General features: G+C 29.5%; 4 protein-coding genes across 4 annotated transcripts; 1 reads left to right on the top strand and 3 right to left on the bottom strand.

The window, feature by feature from the left end:
• Positions 1 to 391: 391 nt before the first annotated feature.
• On the bottom strand, positions 392 to 4,229 carry LOC145753569 (alpha-(1,6)-fucosyltransferase-like). Its single transcript, XM_082569973.1, has 8 exons — positions 3,876 to 4,229; positions 3,186 to 3,338; positions 2,905 to 3,013; positions 2,236 to 2,455; positions 1,915 to 2,136; positions 1,244 to 1,490; positions 1,018 to 1,168; positions 392 to 579 (listed from the first exon to the last, which is right to left on the bottom strand). Exons 1-8 carry the CDS (start codon positions 3,992 to 3,994, stop codon positions 409 to 411), a joined length of 1,392 nt encoding a protein of 463 aa, XP_082426099.1. The 5' UTR covers positions 3,995 to 4,229; the 3' UTR covers positions 392 to 408.
• Positions 4,230 to 4,546: 317 nt separating this feature from the next.
• Positions 4,547 to 5,442, bottom strand: LOC145753293 (alpha-(1,6)-fucosyltransferase-like). Its single transcript, XM_082569703.1, has 2 exons — positions 5,368 to 5,442; positions 4,547 to 4,809 (listed from the first exon to the last, which is right to left on the bottom strand). Exons 1-2 carry the CDS (start codon positions 5,422 to 5,424, stop codon positions 4,603 to 4,605), a joined length of 264 nt encoding a protein of 87 aa, XP_082425829.1. The 5' UTR covers positions 5,425 to 5,442; the 3' UTR covers positions 4,547 to 4,602.
• A 399-nt stretch (positions 5,443 to 5,841) lies between these two features.
• LOC145753568 (alpha-(1,6)-fucosyltransferase-like) lies at positions 5,842 to 8,119 on the bottom strand. The gene is made up of 4 exons (XM_082569972.1): positions 8,036 to 8,119; positions 7,441 to 7,660; positions 6,651 to 6,888; positions 5,842 to 6,028 (listed from the first exon to the last, which is right to left on the bottom strand). The coding sequence occupies exons 1-4, from the start codon at positions 8,117 to 8,119 to the stop codon at positions 5,842 to 5,844; spliced, it is 729 nt and encodes a 242-aa protein (XP_082426098.1).
• Positions 8,120 to 11,038: 2,919 nt separating this feature from the next.
• LOC145752176 (cholesterol 7-desaturase nvd 1-like) lies at positions 11,039 to 19,727 on the top strand. Its single transcript, XM_082568401.1, has 8 exons — positions 11,039 to 11,866; positions 12,078 to 12,247; positions 13,878 to 14,063; positions 15,106 to 15,284; positions 16,171 to 16,296; positions 17,258 to 17,374; positions 17,776 to 17,949; positions 18,556 to 19,727. Exons 1-8 carry the CDS (start codon positions 11,553 to 11,555, stop codon positions 18,718 to 18,720), a joined length of 1,431 nt encoding a protein of 476 aa, XP_082424527.1. The 5' UTR covers positions 11,039 to 11,552; the 3' UTR covers positions 18,721 to 19,727.
• Positions 19,728 to 20,800: the final 1,073 nt, after the last annotated feature.

The following is a 20,800-nucleotide window of genomic DNA, read 5'->3' as shown; positions in this document are numbered from 1 at the left end:
CAAAAAGTGCTCTGTAGGTATTTACACAAAATTTGCAACCGGCAGCGTGTTGTAGTGGTCGGAACATTTCCTACACTACATTAGATCCTGGGTTTGATTCCCAGTGATCTCATGCTGTACTCTCGTAATGTAAGACGCTATAAACTGTACAAACTTTTGCTAAGCCAATTCTTTATCAAAAAACATAATTATCGGGCAATGATTATCTATATAATATATAAAGTGCTACAATAAAGTTTTATTTATGCATATGCAAAGATACACTATTTATGATAAGTAATTATATTTCTAATGTAACAGTGCAATATATCAAAAACAAATACAGAAATGAGGTATAAGGTTTTATATAAAAATATATGCTAAAGACAGTAAAATTATAAAAATAAGGTAGGTACATAAAAAGCAGTTTTAAAAAAAGTTTTCGTCAAAATTTGGATAATGTAAAGCGTTATTTTTTTGATAACGTTTTTTAAAGTTAATTTTTCCACCGAAATAAAAATAATTGTGATCCAATGAAACTAACATATTATGTGCATCAATAAGTTTGGTGTGTCTTATTTCATACACCAACCTGCAGATCTGTAAAGTAACAAAAAAATAAAACAACAATAACCTCGTCGATATCAGTGGTTTGTGGCATAATGTTGCCCCAACCCAGTTTTAAGTTACCCAAGTTTGAGATGTTATTGACATCATGATATTTTTTGTATATATTATATTTGATGTGGAAAGATCGAATACACGACCCGAACGTAGAGTAACAACAGTTACCCCGACCCAGTTCCGATTTGCCTGTGGTAGTTTGGGATATTATAGATTATAATTGACCGATAATTATACTGCTGATTAAGAGCTGGCTTAGCAGGAGTTCATATTGTTTAAAACACCTTACTCAAGGGCGCTACAGCATAAGAGCAGTAGAGATATTAACCCAACTCCAGTCTCAAGTTGTACTAGTTTGATATATTAATGACTTTAAAAATATCAATGTGAACATGTTGATTAGTTTTTACTTACATTTGAGGTAAATGTGCAAACAACGAAGTCGCAATCAACTAAAACACTGATATCAAACAGAATGCCTTCGAAATTATATCTTGAGTTTCGATATTTATGATTGGCGCTTTTTATATTCTTTTCGTTAAACAAAAATGTGTAGTTTTTATACCTTAATAATAATTAAACATTAAAATTTAAAATTAGGCAAATTAAAATATCTATAGCTTTTTATTTTTGTTCTAACTTTTTGCGGAGCCGTTGTATTGCTGATACGTCATCAGTTGCAACAAAAACTGTTCTGGAAATGGAAAAATTGCCAGTTGTAAAAACCAGATTGTTGTAATATTTTTCTACTTCTTCTAAATAAAGATCATTTGGCTGAAACTTTGCTTCTCCTAACAGTTTGTCGGTTCGTCGAATATGGATTCTAAAAGTATAGAAGTTCAAAAGATAAATAGTTAAAAAATACAACCAAGCCAAAATTATTACAACTTAGCAAATACATTAGAGGCCAAGTCTTATTCATTAAAGCATGATAAGGTTATGAACACTGGCAGCGTGGTGTAGTGGTAAAAACACTTGTCACACCACACATGAGGTCGAGGGTTCAATCTCCATTGATCTCATGCTGTAGTGCCCTTGAGTAAGGCGCTATACACGGGGCGAACTCCTGCTGAGCCAGGACTTAATCAGCAGTTTAATTATCAGGCAATTATAATCTATAATATCCCAAACTGGCACAGGCAACTCAAGACTGGGTCGGGTCAACTAATGTTACTCTATGTTGAAGTCGCACATCGGACTTTACCACATCGAGGATAAAGATATATACAAAAAAAAGAACTATTCCAAAACGAAACGATTTGTACCAAAGTCAAATACACGGGTTTGCCTATCCAACTATTGGAAAATCGCGATCGCTTTTTATCCCCAACTGTTTTTTTCTTTCTTTAATCACTTGCTGAAAGTCGTTGTTCACTTGAGACAAATGCCTGATAATTTGACCAATCCACCAAACCGAAACTTCTGTTTGATACTTTGAAGTAATTGGTAACAATTCTTTAGGATAGGTGCCGGGATAAAACTTACTGTTTGGCAATTGGGTTGCTTTCCCTAAAATATATTTCTTTCCACATTCTGTTATAAAAAAAGTCACCGAATAAATTAACTGTAATTTAAATTACATTGAAACCAACCAATGGGTATATATATAAGAAAAACATGGACACATCTTACTTTTTGTTTGAAATTTTTCGCATACGTTAAGACTGAAGAACATATTGTAGATGTTACTTATATCATAGTCTGTATGGGTTAGTGCTAAGACCATAGTTTTATTCGTTCCAAGTGCTACAAACAAGCATCTTGCTATCTGATGGAAGAAACAGCCTAATCCACAACCAAGCTGACTCATTTTACATTTTAGAATATTTTTGGCTTTGCAAGTTTTGGGATTCTGCAAACAATTCTATTTTTATTGATAACGTCGACAGTCTTTGGATTTTTTTGAATTTTTGATACTTGGCTTCACTACATGAAGTCCTGTGTTTGAACCCTACTGCCCTCATGCTGAAGCGCCCATGACTAAGGCGCTATAAACGGCATTAACTCCTGTTGAGCTAGCACTTAATCAGCAGCGTAATTATCAGGCAATTATATTCTATAATATCCCAAACTGTCAAAGTCAACTCGAGACTGGATCGGGGTAACTTATGTTACTTTTATTTAGGTCGTGAATTCCACCTTCTCACATTAAGGATAAAAAAATTTCAAAATACAAAGGATATCATAAGGTTAATAGCATCTAACATTGGCGTATAACTCAGAATAATGTAGCTTAATCTTTGTTAAGTTTGTAAAGTTCAATTTTTAACTTAACATTTAAATAAAGGACAACATATTTACCTGTAACGTGAAAATTTTTTCTTGAATTTTTTCTCCAATTTGAAGTAATTTCTGTTCTTTTGTAACTTTAAATTCTTCTAAAAAACGCCATCTTTTCAATAAAGGTTTTCTAAAATATGGATAATTTTAAAATTGTTATAATAAATTCTACACTATACTTTAAAACCAATTAGCAAAAATTTATGTTAAAAACATTTAAATATTTTTTTTGAAAGTTAATTATTTTTAGGTATAGCCTATTATATTTTAAGTTAAACCAGTTTTAAATTAATAATTTTAACCTGTTTGGTATTTCATTTTTTCTTGTTTTTAATGCAAATGAAGCAGTTGATTTATCATATTTAATATCTGGTTCTAATATGATATAAACAGTAGGCCTATTAGTTGAACTTAAAAATTGTTGTTTTTCTTTCTTGATATTCTGTAGAAAGTGTCTAAATACCAATGATTATTTATTTATATTTTGATAAGCTTTTATTTAAAAAAAAAACATTAACAGAGTCCCTTAGATATTTAAGTTATAAAATTTTAAACATGTTTTGCAACTTTTCTTTTTTTATATTAACTTATTTTGTTAAACAGTTACTTTTATAATTTTTGTGTATATGTCTTTATCCTTGATGTGGGAAGGTCGAATGCACAACTTAAACATAGAGTAACATTAGTTACTCCGACCCAGTCTCGAGTTGGCTTTAGCAGTCTGGGATAATATAGATTATAATTGCCCGATAATTATGCTGCTGATTAAGTGCTGGCTCAGAAGGAGGTTATATTATTTATAGTGCTTTACTCAAGGGCGCTACAGCATAAGATTAGTGGGGATTGAACCCACGACCTTATGTGTGGTGTAGCAACTGTTCTTACCACTACACCACGCTGCCGGTACTAGTTCGTACAATTTTAAATACAAAGTTTATTGTCTAATAGTTATCCCCACATTAGGTTTTATAACATTTTATTTACTTAATTACCTGTTTTTAGTATAAAACCATAAAGTCAACCCAACTACACAACAAAACACACAAAAAGCTTTACTTTTACGCATTATATCTAGATAGCTTGCTTTTTGGAGAATGGCACTAATAAACATTTACACAAAAAATTTTCTCCTAAATTCGCAAACACTTTTTAATTTTTACAACTTGTTTAAATACATCAATTTCTCAAACAACAGTTGTGAACCTAATCGAGTTTTTAATATATCCGGTATTTCTTTGCTGTGTTTAACTTGCAATTATTCGTATTGAAGTTTTTGTGTGCGATACATATTCTGTTTGCAAATACAACGGTTTTTTTAAATCTTAAATAAACTTAGGGCCAAAAAAATGTAAAAAATTCAGTTTATCAAAAAAATTTAAAAAATTAATTTTTTTAGATAATTTAGTTTACCGATATAATTATAACTGTTTGCTTTTTGATTTGCTATTTTTAGTTTATAAATTTTGTCACATCAACATTAAATTGAATAATTTAGCATTTGTGTTTTTCATTTTATGCCTTAACGACAAAGATGCAATATTGCAACTAAAGCACAAGAATGTATATATGCTAAACTACCTTTAATTTATAACAAATGTGTGCTTAAAATAAGACATAACGGATTGAGATAGTTGCAATATTTTAGAAGTACTTTTTTTTTTAAATAAAAACAAGTTTTTAAACATTGTTTTAAAAATATATCCAAATTTATATTTAAACTTAATCGTTTATATCCTTAACTTTATCAAATTCAAAATTAATATATTTTAAGGCTTTCTTTTTCAACAAAATATCACTGTTTTTGTCGCTTCTGAGTGTAATAATTTCCCCCAAATCACCATAGAAGTAATGCTTGTCTAAGTTAACTAATTTTTCCCGTGCGTTAATGTACTTTGTGTTTAAAATTTCATAAACAAGTCTACAGATCTAAAAAAGAACAATTGCATTTAAAGTATTGTATGATATACAAAAGTGTTTACAAAAATACAACAAAGATTATAATGTATATGCATCATATTGGGTTCCACTACCGTAGTAAATAATATATTTATAATAGTCAATTGGGGCCGCAGAAATTTCAACACTATTGGTCATTGATTTCTACTGCTTTCAGGTATGGGGCCATTGGTTGGCTAGGGTTTTACCAATATTATATTTAATGTGCCAAAAAGTGTAGTATACTGGTCATGGCATTCAGGCACAAAAAGCTTCAGATTTAACCCAGATTAATGCCACACTTTTTGCTCTTAAGCTCAGCCAAAAGGTTTCAAGTGTAAACCGGGCCAATGCCACACTATTCGCTTATGACCTTAAACGCCCCACTGGAACAACTAAGTTTAAATTTTTACAATGAATGGGTTATATTTTTAGAATCAGTACTACAATTTTGGTTCTGTTATAAAAAAAACTTGAAGTTTTCTTATTTGGTTGTAGCCTATATGACTCGTATTAGAAGTATAATACTTGATCATAATTTGTACTTACATTTGATGAGAACGTGCAAACAACAAAATCACAATCAACTAAAATGTTTAAATCCATAACTATTCCCTTCAAACCATTTTCACTGTTTCTAGATGCTACTTCAGCGCTCTGTGCTATTTTTTCATCGTACAAAAATGTGTATTCCTTGTATCTAAAAAAACAAGCTGAATTATAAAATAAAAAAAATAGATTTTAAATTTATGTCTGTTAGAATTCGACAAACTTTCTGTGGTGACATATTTAAGTTAGTTGCAGTTCTTACTTCTGCAGATCCAGAAACCAATGTAATTTATATATACCAACAAGTAAACCAACAATATAAGTAAACCAACAAGAAGTTGTGAATAAAACTTAAGACTAAGACAGAGGAGTCAACAAAAAAACACTCCTAAAATATTTATGAAATCAGTCTTTAAATATTTTCAAAAAATTAAAAAAATATGAACTAAAAAACAGTTTTAGTTTTATGTTCACTTACTGTTTACGAAGCTGTTGTAGAACTGTAACATCATCAGTTGCAACAAAAACTGTTCGGGGAATAGAATGGTTGCCAGTTATAACATCCAGATTGTCGTACCATCTCTTCACATGTTTCATGTAGATATCGTTTGATGTAAATTTAGCATCTCTTATAAGCTTGTCAGTTCGTCGAATGTGAATTCTTTAAAACAATAGTGCTGGGTTAGTAAAATAATGTAGTTACTTTATTTCTCTTTGGAAGTTATGTTGAGTTATCAGACTTTGTTAGGAACTGTTATGTTCTTAACAGTTTTGTTCTTATACTAAGATTGGTTTTTAAACATTAATTTTTATGTTGACGCTAAGTAAACCAGACTTTATTGTAATATATTACCACAGTCTAAAGTTTTTATGGGTTTATCTTATTTTAAGTTAAGACTCGTTTATCTCTTCACTTGTTTGTTTTGTGGCTTATACAAATAAATTGAATGAAAGGGTCTTTTTAGTTACTCAAAATTGGTTAAAATTTAACTAAGGTGTAGGGTCAGAAAACTTGGTTTTACAATATGAGGTCTTGGGTTCAATCTCTACTGCATTTATACTGTAGCGCCTTTGAGAAGGCACCAAAACGGTATGAACTTCTGCTAAATTAACCTTTTATGAGCAGCTTAATTATATGGAAATTTTAATCTATAATATCCCAAACTGCCAAAGTCAATCTGAGACTGGGTCGGGGTAACGAATGTTACTCTTTGTTTAGGTCGTGAAGTCGACCTTTTTCTATCTAGGATAAATGCATAAAAAATCATTGTTCAATATGTTACCCGGCCACAGGATAATCCCTGTTTCCGACGATTCCAAGCCGTTGTTTATTATTGTCTATTACATGTTGAAATTGATCATTTACTACGTTTATGTACGTCATAATCTGACCAATCCACCATACTGCTACTTCAGTGTTGTACTTGGAGGTGACAGTTAATAACCCCTCAGGGAAAGTACCGGGTAGGTAGGGTCTATCAGAATCCATTCGTACTCGTACAATACGGTCGTTGTCTGTTTCTATGAGAAAAAATTGACAAGTAAAAAGATTAATCAAAAAAAAATATTATAATAATTAACCAAATTTTTTTGATGGTTAACTCTGGCTCAGTCTGATTTTGACTGGTACTTGTTAATTTTTTTTGTATATATCTTTATCCTCGATGTGGGAAAGTCGAGTGCGCGACATAGAGTAATATCAATTACTGCGACCCAGTCTCGAGTTGCCTGTGGCAGTTTGGGATATTATAGATTATAATTGCCCGATAATTATGCTGCTGATTAAGTGCTGGCTCAGCAGGAGTTTATACCGTTTATAGCGCCTTACTCAAGGGCGCTACAGCATGAGATCACTGGAATTCGAAACCAGGACCTCATGAGTGATGTAGCAAGTGTTCTTACCACTACACCACGCTGCCGGAAAAATTGAATTAATATAATATAAAAGTACTTTGAAGTAGTAGTTAAATTTCACGTACTCCTGTTATATAAATCTCACAGAGTTAGTTATCTTGTAACATACTGAGAATTTTTAAAACGTTTAAAATAAATTCAAGTACAAAATGGTATTACCCGAATTTTTAAGTTCTTGGCACACATTCAAATTTGGAAAAAGATTATATATTTCTTTGATCCCATATTGTGATAGTTTAAGATCTAGAACCATAGTTCTGTTAGTTGCCAGTGCCTCGAACATACATCTTGCTATTTCATGGACTATACAACCAAACCCGCAACCCTTTGTTGCCATAGTGCATAACAACAACCTTTTGTCATTGCAGTTTTTAGGGTTCTAGAAATAAGATTATAAAATTTTAAAAACTAATTTTTTTATTTTGAAATTTTTTAAATGTTTTTTGGTATAGTTTACATACAGAAGCATGTAACAAAATATACCTAACACATGTTAATTTTATTTTAACACGGTAAAAATATTCGAAAAGTTGTTACATGTTGTATTAATAAAATATATATAGTTGTAAAAAATACAACCTTGCCTATATAAAACCTAAATTTATAAACGATTTGTAAAGTTTTTGTGGGCTAATTTAAAGAAAGGAGTTTCACAATAAAAGCTAAAATAAATACAAGTTATTTTTTAAATTTTGGTTAAAAAATAAGCATAGTATAACCAATGGATTTCATCAATAACATTAATTTTTCTTACCTGTAATTTTTTGAATTTTTCTTGGATTTTTTGCCCAAAATTAAGAAATTCTTCTTCGTGAGCTTTTATTTCTGTCTTATTCATCAGCCACTGGCTTGTAGTATTTTTAAAGTTTCTTATTGATGTTTGATCATCTGCGAAATTGTTTTGTTACATGGGATATTGTTTTATAATAAAAAAGCAAATTTAATAAACTATAAAATTATACCACTATAAAGTAATGCAATAGTGTACAATATTTAATAACCCTTAACTAATACAAGCTTTGTAATATTCTTGTTGTTCTCTAACGTTTACAACATAAAGAACTGCAAGAACGTATAACCTATTGCAATTTAAAAAAAAAAACATTATTTAAAAAGGTTAACTTACTATTTGTTTGGGTATTATCCGGATTTTGAAAATTTAGTTCTTTCGTCTATTTTACTTCCATTACATTTTGGGACAGAATTAGGAACCTAAAAATTAACAAAATAATTTAAACAAAAATAATCTTATTAATCAAACTTTAAAGCACATTGGGTAATGCTGCAAAAACTTTAAAATTAACTTAATATTTACGATATTTAAACTTAATTAACATAACTTATTTAACTATACCTGTATTCAACGAAGAAATAAGTACATGCACTAAGACCTAATGTTAAGAAAACCAATTTTATAACCTTATAAGAGCGTACCATTGTCTTGATATTAAAAAATCAGCCTGCTTGCTATCAAATGTTAATAATATTTGTTAAATATTAACAATTTGTGTGTGCTTTAAATAGCCGGCTCGCCATAAGAGCGGACACTTTGTTTACTTTTATTGACTGTAATTTAATTAAGTAGTTTGGGTCTAATAGTGTGATGAACCGGTCATCGCGGCGGACTACGAGCCGAAAGGTTTTAGATTTTAGGTTTGAGCCGCACCAATGTCACACTATTTGCTCTTGAACCCGGCGTTTACGGATAGCTCGATCACGCCATAACAACACACTATTGCCTAATAAAAAAATATAAAACCTATCACCTTATGGTTAAATTAAAAAAAAGGTAAGTAGTTTATAGTGTGGTTAAGCGGTCATAGTATCTGTCTTCGAGCCGAAAGGCTTTGGGATCGAGCCGCTTTCATGCCAGACTACTAACCTGTGAGCCAGGCGTTTATGGATAGCTTAAACACGTCCTAACAGCAAACCCTTTTAATAAAAACACGAAAACCTACCGTTTATTGTGATATGGATAAAATTAAAAAAAAACAACTGGTTTTAATAAAAGTATTGGAAAAGCAGCGATATATATTTTTATTAATTAATTAACATATCATGATTTTTTAAGCCATTGTGTTATATATTATATTTAAAAATTAGTTATGTCATATTTTTGCCTACATTTTTTTTAATTTTAATTGTTGCTACTGTTTTATAATAGTAAATTTAGGTATATTAAATATTTAACAGTTAAAATAATTAACTTTTATTGTTCTATTTTTCTATATATTTATATTTAATTTAGTAAATTATTTTTGAATGTTAGAAATGGCAATAAAATAAAGTGAATTTAATAATATTGCAGAAATTAATGTAAGATCTACGATCTAGTGGTGCAACAAAAATGCGAAAGCGATTCGTAATTTCTATTTTAAGGCAAGTTCATCGATATTTATAGGTGCGCGTTTTTGTTGCTTATAAGATTACAAAAAGTCAAGTATAAAAGGACATTCTAAACTTGTGTTTTTGCATAGAATGAATGCGGGTTAAGCCCGTGGTAAAGTGTAATGAAGCTCAGGCTAAAGTGTAAAAACCTCAAGCACTTTTCTATGCAGTTAAGCATAAGAAAACACAAGTAATTTAGTGCGCGAGTTCTGTTTTCGTTATGACTATAATGATATGGTAGCGCAGTTAGTTACAATGAAATAAACGTAGTATGTTTTATATGTAAGGCTTAGCAATAATAGTAAAGACTAATATTTAAATATGTTGTAAAGTTGGACATACAATTTAAGTTCGAAAAATGTCAGAATTTTGAAAACTTTTTAACATAGAATATGGATTTTTTTCTTATAATAAAGAATAGTGGGGTCTGTTGAAAATGTTAATCAAAGAATAAAGTATTACGATTTTAAATTTAAAATATACGAATGAAGATTACAAATATTTTAGGATGGTTTAAATGTTGTTGAGCTTCGCTTAAACAAATCTCAGACCGGAAAAAATAACAAACAGTTCCATAACAATCAATATCATTAAGCCAACAATATATTAAACATTACAGTGTAACTTACTATTAAGTTAAGGTAATAAAAAATGTTTAATAAGGCTGTGAAGTCGTCTCTATCACATCGAGGATAAAAATTAGTTTCTGTCCAAAAATTTCGTGTAACGATGACTCAGCAGAATTTATTTCCTTTTATATGGGGTTATATTGGATTATATTTTATGAACGTTTTTTGTTCAGTTTTTCGTGTTTAATGTACCGTTACTTAACAACGCATACTTTTGGTTTATAATTTAAATGTTTAAAATATTTTCATATATTTCGGACCTTATATTTTGCGATTTATAAAATATTAAATATTATTTTATTAAAAAAAAAAACAATTTTTTTATTTAATTCTTAAATTTTTTCTAATAATACTACAAATAATTTTGGCCCATTTTATTGTAGCCTTGCCTATAGGACTACGTCACGTAAAAAAATCACGAATTCTAGAAATTAGGGAAACCCCCTTGTTGTGTTATTATAATATGGTTGCGTGGTTACAGTCGAAATGAAATACAAGATTCTTTTTGAAACTTTGCTTCGGTATTTGAGCTCACATTGTTTTAAAACTTGACCCATTGACTTTACTTTTTTCTTATGTATCTTTGCGGTTATGTATTGTAAAGTTGGGATATCTATTTACGTTTGTTTCTTGTTAAATGGTAGGCTAAACTTAAAATAAAAAAGTGCTATCAAATATGTTAATTTAAAATGTGATTACTACTTGCAAATTTGCATATTAAAAAATAGAAAATAATATTTTTTTGCAAAACGTTTATAATGGTTTCACTTCGTTTTGCTAGGTCATAGGTAATGTTGATAATTTTTACCATAGTAAAACAAGTTAATATACATCAAAAACGTTTATTAAATTATATTGATTAATTGTGCTAACACTGCTTATGCATATCGCATCATCTATAAAACACCGTATTAATTTATAACTAATTGTTTTATTATGAAATCATAGTGAAATGTAAATAGACTAGGCACTACGTAATTTCCCCTTTTTCGTTTGCGCTTACAGTTAAAAGCTATTCAAACGTAAAGGGTTTGTTTTTCTTAGCAGTACAGGGTACAAAAGGGTTAACACATTGTATAAGAATATAACTAGCGAAAGGGTTCACTAAAAACGCTTTTTATATTATCTTAGTTGGTTAAAAAGTATTATATATGCTTTAAAAGTAGAATATATGAATTAGTTTTAAATTCAAGCTTCTAAACTTTGCCAAATACCTCGAATTACCGAAAAAAAAAGATTAAATTTTGAAGAAATATGAGCAATTTTATTCAGCATATACACAGAGTGTTCGGTACATCTATTTCCCATCCAGTTACTAGTGTTATAAACTCGTTTTCAAGTATTTTTTCGAGTCAGCATTTTACCCGTTCCAATATAACAGCACCCAATGCAGACAACAATTTTACGATTTCTCAAAACGACGAAGAAAAGTTATTTAGAATATTTGAAATAAGCTGGTCGATTTTATCATTAGTAATATACTTGGTTTTGATATCAAGTATATTATATGGATTATATTATTTGCTTTTTGTGCCTATAAACAGGATTAAAAAGCTTGGCTCTATCGGGTGGGTAGTTTATTTAAAATATGGCTTCAAAATATTATGATATAGAATTAATTTTAAACGTTGTTAATTAACTTAAAAAAGATTTGTATTTTGTATACATTTAGCGAAGCAATTGTGTAACTATATAATAATTATGTGCAAGATTATATGAGATTTTAACATTCAAAAATTCAGCAAAAAAATCAAAATTTTTTACTTTTTTTTATTGTAGTTACATTAATCACAACGGCTCATCTTATAAAAAAAAGGAGGTCGCGAATCTGCTTCGAAACCGGCGCAAAATCGGCAACGACTTACCGCCAGTCTATCCCAACGGCTGGTTTCGGTTATTCGATTCATGGCAGCTTGAAAAAGGAAAAGTTAAAGAAGTCAGCTGTTTAGGTAAGACGGTTATCAGGTAAATTTTCTAAATATAAGAATTAAAACACAATCTAATGATAAACAACATACCAAAATTTTAAAACTTTAAATTTTAAAGAACAAAATTTATTTTGATTCAAATTTTTTTTAAGACACTAAAATATAAACGTATTAAAAAATCAAATTTTTTTTAAGACACTGAAATATATTAATAATAACAATACTAATGACGATAACAATAACTCACAATATGTAGCATCCTTTACAATGGTTTTATTAGTTAATTACCTTTATTTACTTGTATATCTTTATAAGGTAAAACAATGCATATATACAGATCTCTTTTTGCAAGAATAATAAAAATTATTCGTTTGTTTTAATGCACAATACACAATGGTGTGTTTTTACTATTGTGCTAATTGTTATTTTTGACAATCGCAGCAGGTTAAAACAATCAAAAAATGTAACAATTAAAACAATACGTTAACGTATTGAAAACAAATTCTATAAAAATATAGCGTGCATAATATTTTATAGCTTTTCATTTCCTTTAAAAAAGGACATGCATTTACTTTATTGCCCCTAAATAACTTCCGTTGCAAAATAAATAATAAAAACTAGGCCAATATAAGAAATTAACCTTATATGCGCTATCTTAAAAACACTTTAATCAGATTATGAACCAATATTGCACAACTAAAGGTACCACGGTTGCTATGTTCAAAACATTCCATTGAAATTATGTAATTACGAATTGTCGTGCTCTAATCGCGGTCATTTTAGGCTTGAGCGAATATAAGGCTTTGTGAACAGAACCTAATGCGTAGTAATATAGGGCAGGGGTAACAAAATGTCTTTTATTTAGCACTACAGCTTTTTTTATAACACGAGAGTATGTATTTTATTTTATTTTTTAATTTGGTTTTTCGCACATTGATAAAAGTAAATAATAAATACGATATACAATTAATATTACAACAATGCGACAGGAAAAAATGACAAAATAAATTTAATGATATTAGTATATTTTTTTTATTTCTGGGACTCGTTTAACAAGTATTATGATCATTTATTTACGTATTAAAAACGTACATTAATGTCACTTGATAACACGCTGACATCAAAACTCTATATCATATTACAATTTTGACAGCAAGACCGTAATTAATTACTTTATTAAGCAAGCTTAAAGATCGGTAACCTTAAACATTTTTAAAGGCGATAAGTCGTTCTATTACACAACAAATTGCAGGACTTAACTGACATGTTTATGTTGACAGTTTTGCAAAAAATGTAAACAAATAAAGTTAACATTCGTACAATGTGTTAGTTACACAAGACGGTGACGTAGCTAAATAGTTATATGACGACGTGTTTTGTTTATTGACAATAGAGCTTTTTAATAAATGTATGGTTTTGACATAAGGAAGTATAGGCCTATCATTAAAGTGCATTACGTAAGGTGATCCCGGCATGGCTATAACAGGCAACCATCGTTTATATACTGTATCGAAAAAGATATTTTAAAGCTTGAAATTTGTATATAAAAAAATGTAAGATTAAAAAAAAATTTCCAATTTAATTTAGTTATTTATATACCTTAATTAAATTTTATGCCAAAAATTTTTAATCACTAAAATTTAATTTTTAGGGCAACATTTTGCCGTGTACCGAGGTGATAATGGAAAAGCGAATATTCTAGATGCATATTGCCCTCATATGGGAGGAAACCTCGCTCAAGGGGGGCGGGTATTAGGGGAATGCCTACAGTGTCCGTTCCATGGGTGGACGTTCTCTGGAGATGGGGAATGCACGAATATTCCGTATTCAAATAAAAGTAAGACTTGTGTTTTGTTGAACTATGTTGCGTGAATTTCTCCGTGTCATCTTAAGATAATAAGTTTTTGTATTTTTTATTGGGGAAGGCTGTGCTGTTGTGACCAGTTTTAAGCTATACATAAACGCTGGACTAAAGGGCGAATAGTGTGGTATTGGTGCGGCTCGAACCCGAAACGTTATAGCTCGTAGTCCTCTAAAATAACCGTTGAACCATACTACCAGATTAAGTTAGTTAAACTTGGTAAATTTTTGTTTGAGCTTGTAACACGTATTAAAGTATTGGTGGACGCTTTTTACCTTTGAGCCCCGAGGTTCAGGGTTTAAAACCCAGTGAGTTATAGCTGTTTTAGTTTAATTTATTAGTTCATTCTTTTTTAAACTTGAACTAATTGACAGGTTTTCGTTTATTTAAAACTTCTTACAGCACATTTTTATTTCATTTTGGGTGTGATATGGATATATATATTATTTAATAAATGTCAAATAAAAATTATTTGATACGTTTTGAAATTTAAATAAAGGCTAAAGTTAAGTTAACAGGCCCTATTATTATATTGGATCGATTTTTGTTAATTTCTGTTTGATAAAACCAACCTTATTTGCTAAGAAACCCAAGTAGTATTATAAAAGGGTTTGGTTTCACGTTTTTATTAAAGTGTTTGTTCGATTCTTAAAGCTAATTAAACAAGTTTAATTATAAATTTTAACGCAGGTTTTACGCATCTTAAAACTTGTCAAAATAATTTTAATTTAAATAACATAAAACAAAACATTATTTTATAAGATTAGATTAAATTTACATGTTTTAAATTGTGTATATGTATACTGGGTTTGGTGACCATGCTATAATATACTTAAAATCTTTGTGTAAACATTAATACTTTTGGCATGTTTTAAATCATTAAATTGATTTTGTCATTTTTTCTCGTCGCATTGTTGTAATATTAATTGTATATCGTATTTATTATTTACTTTTATCAATGCGCGAAAAACCAAAATAAAAAAAAAAAAAAAAACTTTGCTATTTATTATTTTTTTAGTTCCCAACTTTTCTTCAACTAAATCATGGCCATGCACCGAAGTCAACGGAGCTATATTCGTCTGGTATCACTGTGATGACGTCACCCCTCAATGGGAAATCCCCGAAATTAAGGAAATTAGCAACGGACACTACTCTTACCGCGGGCGGGTGGAACACCATGCCAACACACATATACAGGTAAATTTACTTAGTATAAATTCGTTTCTGCTATCCTTGATGTGGGAAAGTCGACTTTGCAACCTAAACATTAACTAACACCAGTTACCCTAACCATGTCTCGAGTTGCCTTTGACAGTTTGGGATATTGTGTTTTTTAACCAATTAGTTTTAGAAATGTTTTAATTTAAAATTGTCTGTCTAAACATAGAGTAACATTTGTTACCTCGACCCAGTCTCAAGTTGATTTATTTCGCAGTTTTTATTCTTGTTGGGATGGTTGTAATATTTCTTGATTAACTTGTAACTTTAACCAATCATAAAATTCATTATAATATATACAGTGTCCATATAATATACTTGCTAAAAATTATATTGCTACGTTCATCATAAAAGTATTATAAAAGTTAATTTAACCCAACGGGAAATGAAAGATAAATAACAAGAAATAAATTAAATATTCTATGATAAATAACGTTTAGAATGACAATCCTAGAATCAATTCACACAATAGAATAAAAGGAGAGATAATATAATAGAAACTCATTCTTCTATTTAAAAGTGCAAACAAAAAACTCACGTAGAAGATATTTAACAAAGCACTTATAACGCTTACATACAACTTTAAAAAAATATCTTTTGACAAATTAGAGTCAAATTTCGAACCATATTTTTTATTTATTTTTAAATTCATTTACTTTAGGTATTTTATAAACATACTGGTCGTTAGATTGTCCTACTATTGGCATTTTAATTTTGTAATATGGTTGCAAATCTAACTTAATACCTGTAATAATATAACCAAGTATTACAAACAGCAGTTTTAATTATAAAGAAAGATTTTTAGTATATTTTAAAGTTATTTATTTAAAATGATTTTTTTTTTAACTATTAATATTTTTCTTAGGATATCCCAGAGAATGGATCCGACATTGCACACTTGCGACACCTTCACCTACCAAATGTTATGAGTGGGAACGATTTATCTGTTCAATTCGACACCTGGTTTAATTTTGTTGAGCACTTATTTACGGTGAGGTTACCCTACAATTTATAAAGTTTTTTAAAACGCACTAATGCAAAGTGGGTTAAATTCTTGGGAGTACGCAAGGTTTTAAGTTTGATTCCTACTGCGTTGATGTCGTAGCTTTTCTGAATAAAAGGATAGCTCTGTCGAAGTAAAAACCACTTTGTAGTTTAATAACAAGGCAACATCATCAAGTTAATACCAGTAAAAACTAGCAAAAAAGTTAAAAAGTCGACTAAAAACGTAACTTTATTAAAAAGTTATCAAGTTATATTTTTCATTAGGAATAAACAAAAACATTTAAAACAAATGTATTTTTGTAAAGAAGGTATTATAATTGTTAATCAAATTTAAATATTTAAAAGGGTTCACTTTTGTTGGAAGTAAATCGATACAAAGATATTTCGAAATCATCTTCACACAATTTTCTTTATAGTATTGTATAAACTGTCGACCTATAGCACACATTGGGTAAACAACACACCCCTAACGGCTTGAGCCACACCCTTTTTAAACAAACTTTGAACCGTTTCCTGTAGTAACCGAATCAAAAAAATCTTTTAAATTTCAATGAAGCTAAGAATGTATGGTGTCGTGGTTTGTTGTTCTAGAATGCGAGGGGATTTTTGTTCGTTTGTTCTAAATCAATTGTGCGCTTACTTACGTGACAAGGCATTTTGTTTTCCTCTTCTCGACGCGTTTTGAAACTTTTATTTAATTTAACTAAAAGGTTAAAAAAGTTTGTTTTTTTGTAACATGATATTTTACCATAAATTTTTTAATTTCAGAATAAAGCAAACAACTTAACAAGTAACCTAATGACCCATGATACAAAATAAAAAAAATTAAATTCCAAACAAGATCGATATTTAAAAAAGCACAATATTTTCACTCATTTTTGATAACAAATTACAATAATATATTAGTTAATAGCTGTTTATAATTATTGTTTAATTTTCTTTTCTAGGCTACTTGTATTGGACCCGATAAAGATCAACCTCACATATCAAGAATGAAGCTTCTTCATCAATTAGATATTTTTCGAAAATGGAAGTGTTATAACCTGAAACTAAATGTTTTACAGGTACATTGCAACTTTAGCACACTATTAACAGTAAATCAATACAATAAACAATGTAATAATTTTCAACGAAGTAGGTTATTGTTTAAGCCATTTATTTGTTTGAAAAAATACACCTGTGAAAACAAGTGAAAAAGGGTAAAAATTTTTTTTTCTAAATAACAACTACCAGATGGTTTACTTATTTTACATTATAAATGAACACATAAATACTAAGTTTAGAGGTCAATAATATAAAGGCTTTAGATAAAGGCCCTTAAGAATGTAAAGCAAAACTGTTACTTATTAAGTTACATGTTTTTTTTAAACCAGCAAAACGTAGTACAAGTCTTATCAAAAATAAAAAGTTTAAATAAAATTATTTATTATTTAATTAGGTTATATTTTCTTTAATTTAAATTCAGATTGGGCCAGGAATTGTCCATCTTCATTTCACTCATCCGTTTGGTGAAGGTGTTTTAGTCCAAACTTTAGTCCCACTTGAGCCCTTGTATCAAGTTCTCAGCCACAACTTGTACACAAACTGGTACTTTCCAATGTTTGCTGGAAGACTGTTCTTGACATTGGAAGCCATTCAGGTTGGTTTTAAATTGTTGTTTGAATATTTATACTTATTTGGTTATTGGTTGTATTTAAAGGGCTATTAACTTGTCAAGAAATTAGGATCTATTTTAACTTTGTCAAAGTCTTATATTTAAGTAACATTGTCTGTTTATTATAAAGCATATCAGAAGTTATGGCATTACACGCCCTGCACTTATGTTGTACGAAAAAGCTGTTAAAATAGCTTAATTACCTAATGTTATGCTTTGTTACATAATGTTGTATTGGTAGGCGTTGTATATTAAAGCTGAGAGTTAAGGTAACTGGGTTTGATTTCCACTGCTTCTTTTAACCTGCATCCTTATGTTGGTGGATGCCGTTTGAACGTAACGCCAATGGTGGCTTAATCCCTAGCTGCTATAGGATTAATATAGCACTCAATTAAATAAGTACAAAAACACATATACAACGAAATTGCAGTGGTAATCAAAACCAAAACCTCTAGTCTTACAAAAACATTTGCAAAATTGCTGACATATAGATTTTTAGCATAACACAACAGGGTAATAATTGTCCAAGATCTCCTAATGCTTGGTCTATTAAACAACTAATATATTTAATACGAACTGTGTTGTGACCAGGTTGATCGTGACGTCATGATCTGGAATAATAAAACGTTTGCAAGCAAACCAAAGTTGTTGAAAGAGGATAACCAGATAGCGAAATATCGAAGATGGTTCGCTCAGTTTTATTCGGAAAATAGTCCAAGGTTGGAGATAAAATCAGAAGATAATTTATCTTGGTAGACTTTAAGGGGACGCGGAATTTAAGGAATTGGAAAATGAAGGAACGGAAATTGAAGGAACGGAAAAGGAAGAAACCGGAAAATGAAGGAACGGAAATTAAAGAAAAGTGAAAAAAGGAGAGGCGGAATTTATTTTTCCGGTCCCTTCATTTTCCGGTCCCTTCATTTTCCGTTTCTTCATTTTTCCGTTCCTTTATTTTCCGGATCCTTCATTTTCCGTTCCTTCATTTTCCGGTTCCTTCATTTTCCGTTTCTTCAATTTCCCTTCCCTTATTTTCAGGCGACCCAAATTTATAATGTGGGATTTGAAACTTAATTTAACAACATGTAAAAATATGTAAAATCTTTATAAATACGACTACATTTAGGCTTAATATTACTGAATCAAAATAGCAATTAAATTAAATAAAAAAAATTTGTAAAATTTTTTATCAACTACCTAAAATAATATGATGAATAATGTATATTTTTAGGTTGTATTATTTTAGAATTTATTAATTTGTATTTTTTGTAAATTTATTTGTAAAGATTTTAGTTATTTTTGTTTTCTTTTTTGGGATATTTATTTTTTTCGTATTATATTAATTTCGTTATATGCATAGATTTACAGATATCTTGAAACACATTTATGCACATCTATTTAATATTGCGTTATATTTTGCACTATACTTCAGTAAAATTTAAAGTTTTAACATTTTATTTACTTTTTTTAAGATTTCATAAAAAATAACAATTACGATTCTAGAAATTCTAATATTGTTTCATTGTGTAAGTTATTATATCCTAAGGTAGTTAACTTTTTTTTTATTCAATTGCACCCTAAACCAAATGCTTTAAGATTTTTTGTTGTTTTTTTTATTTGTAAAAAATTGTAATCAATATTGTTTGTGGTGCACCGACAATTATTGGTTGCGACCATAATGCAAAACAGCATATCAATGCAACTAACAAGGCACTTTATTAATAGACATGTATATGAGCTTATATTGTAAATAAACTTTATTTTTATTATATTGATCACACTATATTTTTAGTTTTACATTAAATGTTTCAAATATAAACCTACAGATTTTCTATGATTTAATTGCCGTGAGCTCTAGAACTTAAAATGTTGCGTTTATTTACATCATAAAATGCTAAGGTCGCCTTAAGTAAGGTTCGCATAGACCAAACAAAAACAAAGCGTTTACTGCTATAGCTAGCATAGAAATACAATTGTAGTAAATTTTTTATACAGCTAAAAATTTGAAAACCATTTTTAAGACGTTTATAATTACAAATGTAAAAAAGTTAGATAGACTACAGATAGTTATAGATTGCTAATATAACATATTCAAAGTATAAAAGTGCAGCAGCTTTAGAATTGTAAAACATTAAGATACAAAAGAGCAGCCTTTTTTTAAAATTACACAAGACAAATGTAGGTAAATAAATGCAATTTAGTACAAATGTCTTTTGCTTTAAAAAAGACTTAAAATCTTAGATATATTGAAACGTTAGAATATGGTAAACATTAATCTAAACTTTTATACTGAAACAATATGTGAACAAAATATTGTTTTTTAAGTGCAACAGTTGATGCAATTAACTAACCAATGTTAAAACAGGTCAGCTAGCAGTCCATGTATTCTGTATTCAGAATTACATAAACCAGAGCATTAAAATAGATCCTGCAATCGTTACTTTATTCAACCTGATTATTTCGATTATTTGGTTTGGATAAGATTTCAGAAAACAGTTCGTTAATCACCAACTTCATTTGTCGTTCAGTATCAACAGAAGTATCCATATGCAAATTAATTTCAGGTGGCAAGACCTCTGTTGAAGAACTAACTCTTTCGGTCTCGACAACTTCTTCTGGCTCGCTAACAAGTTGAATCTGACTGGGTGGTGCTACATTGTCTGTAGGTTCAAGTTTGCTTCTAGCTGGTCTGATGTTTTTAGGGTCTTTCTTTTCTGCACATAAGCACGTTGGGAACCATGTTTTAAAGATATCTTCGCGGAGAACACAGCAAACTATGAAAGTATATACGCCCTGGGAAGAATAAAAGTAAGTTAATATCATTTATTTTGGTAAACAT

Source organism: Corella eumyota, chromosome 5 (genome assembly GCF_963082875.1).
Source record: "Corella eumyota chromosome 5, kaCorEumy4.1, whole genome shotgun sequence".
In the NCBI taxonomy this organism is placed as follows: Eukaryota; Metazoa; Chordata; class Ascidiacea; order Phlebobranchia; family Corellidae; genus Corella; species Corella eumyota.
The sequence above is the reverse complement of the archived record's forward strand: the minus strand, read 5'-3'. Positions and strand labels throughout refer to the sequence as shown.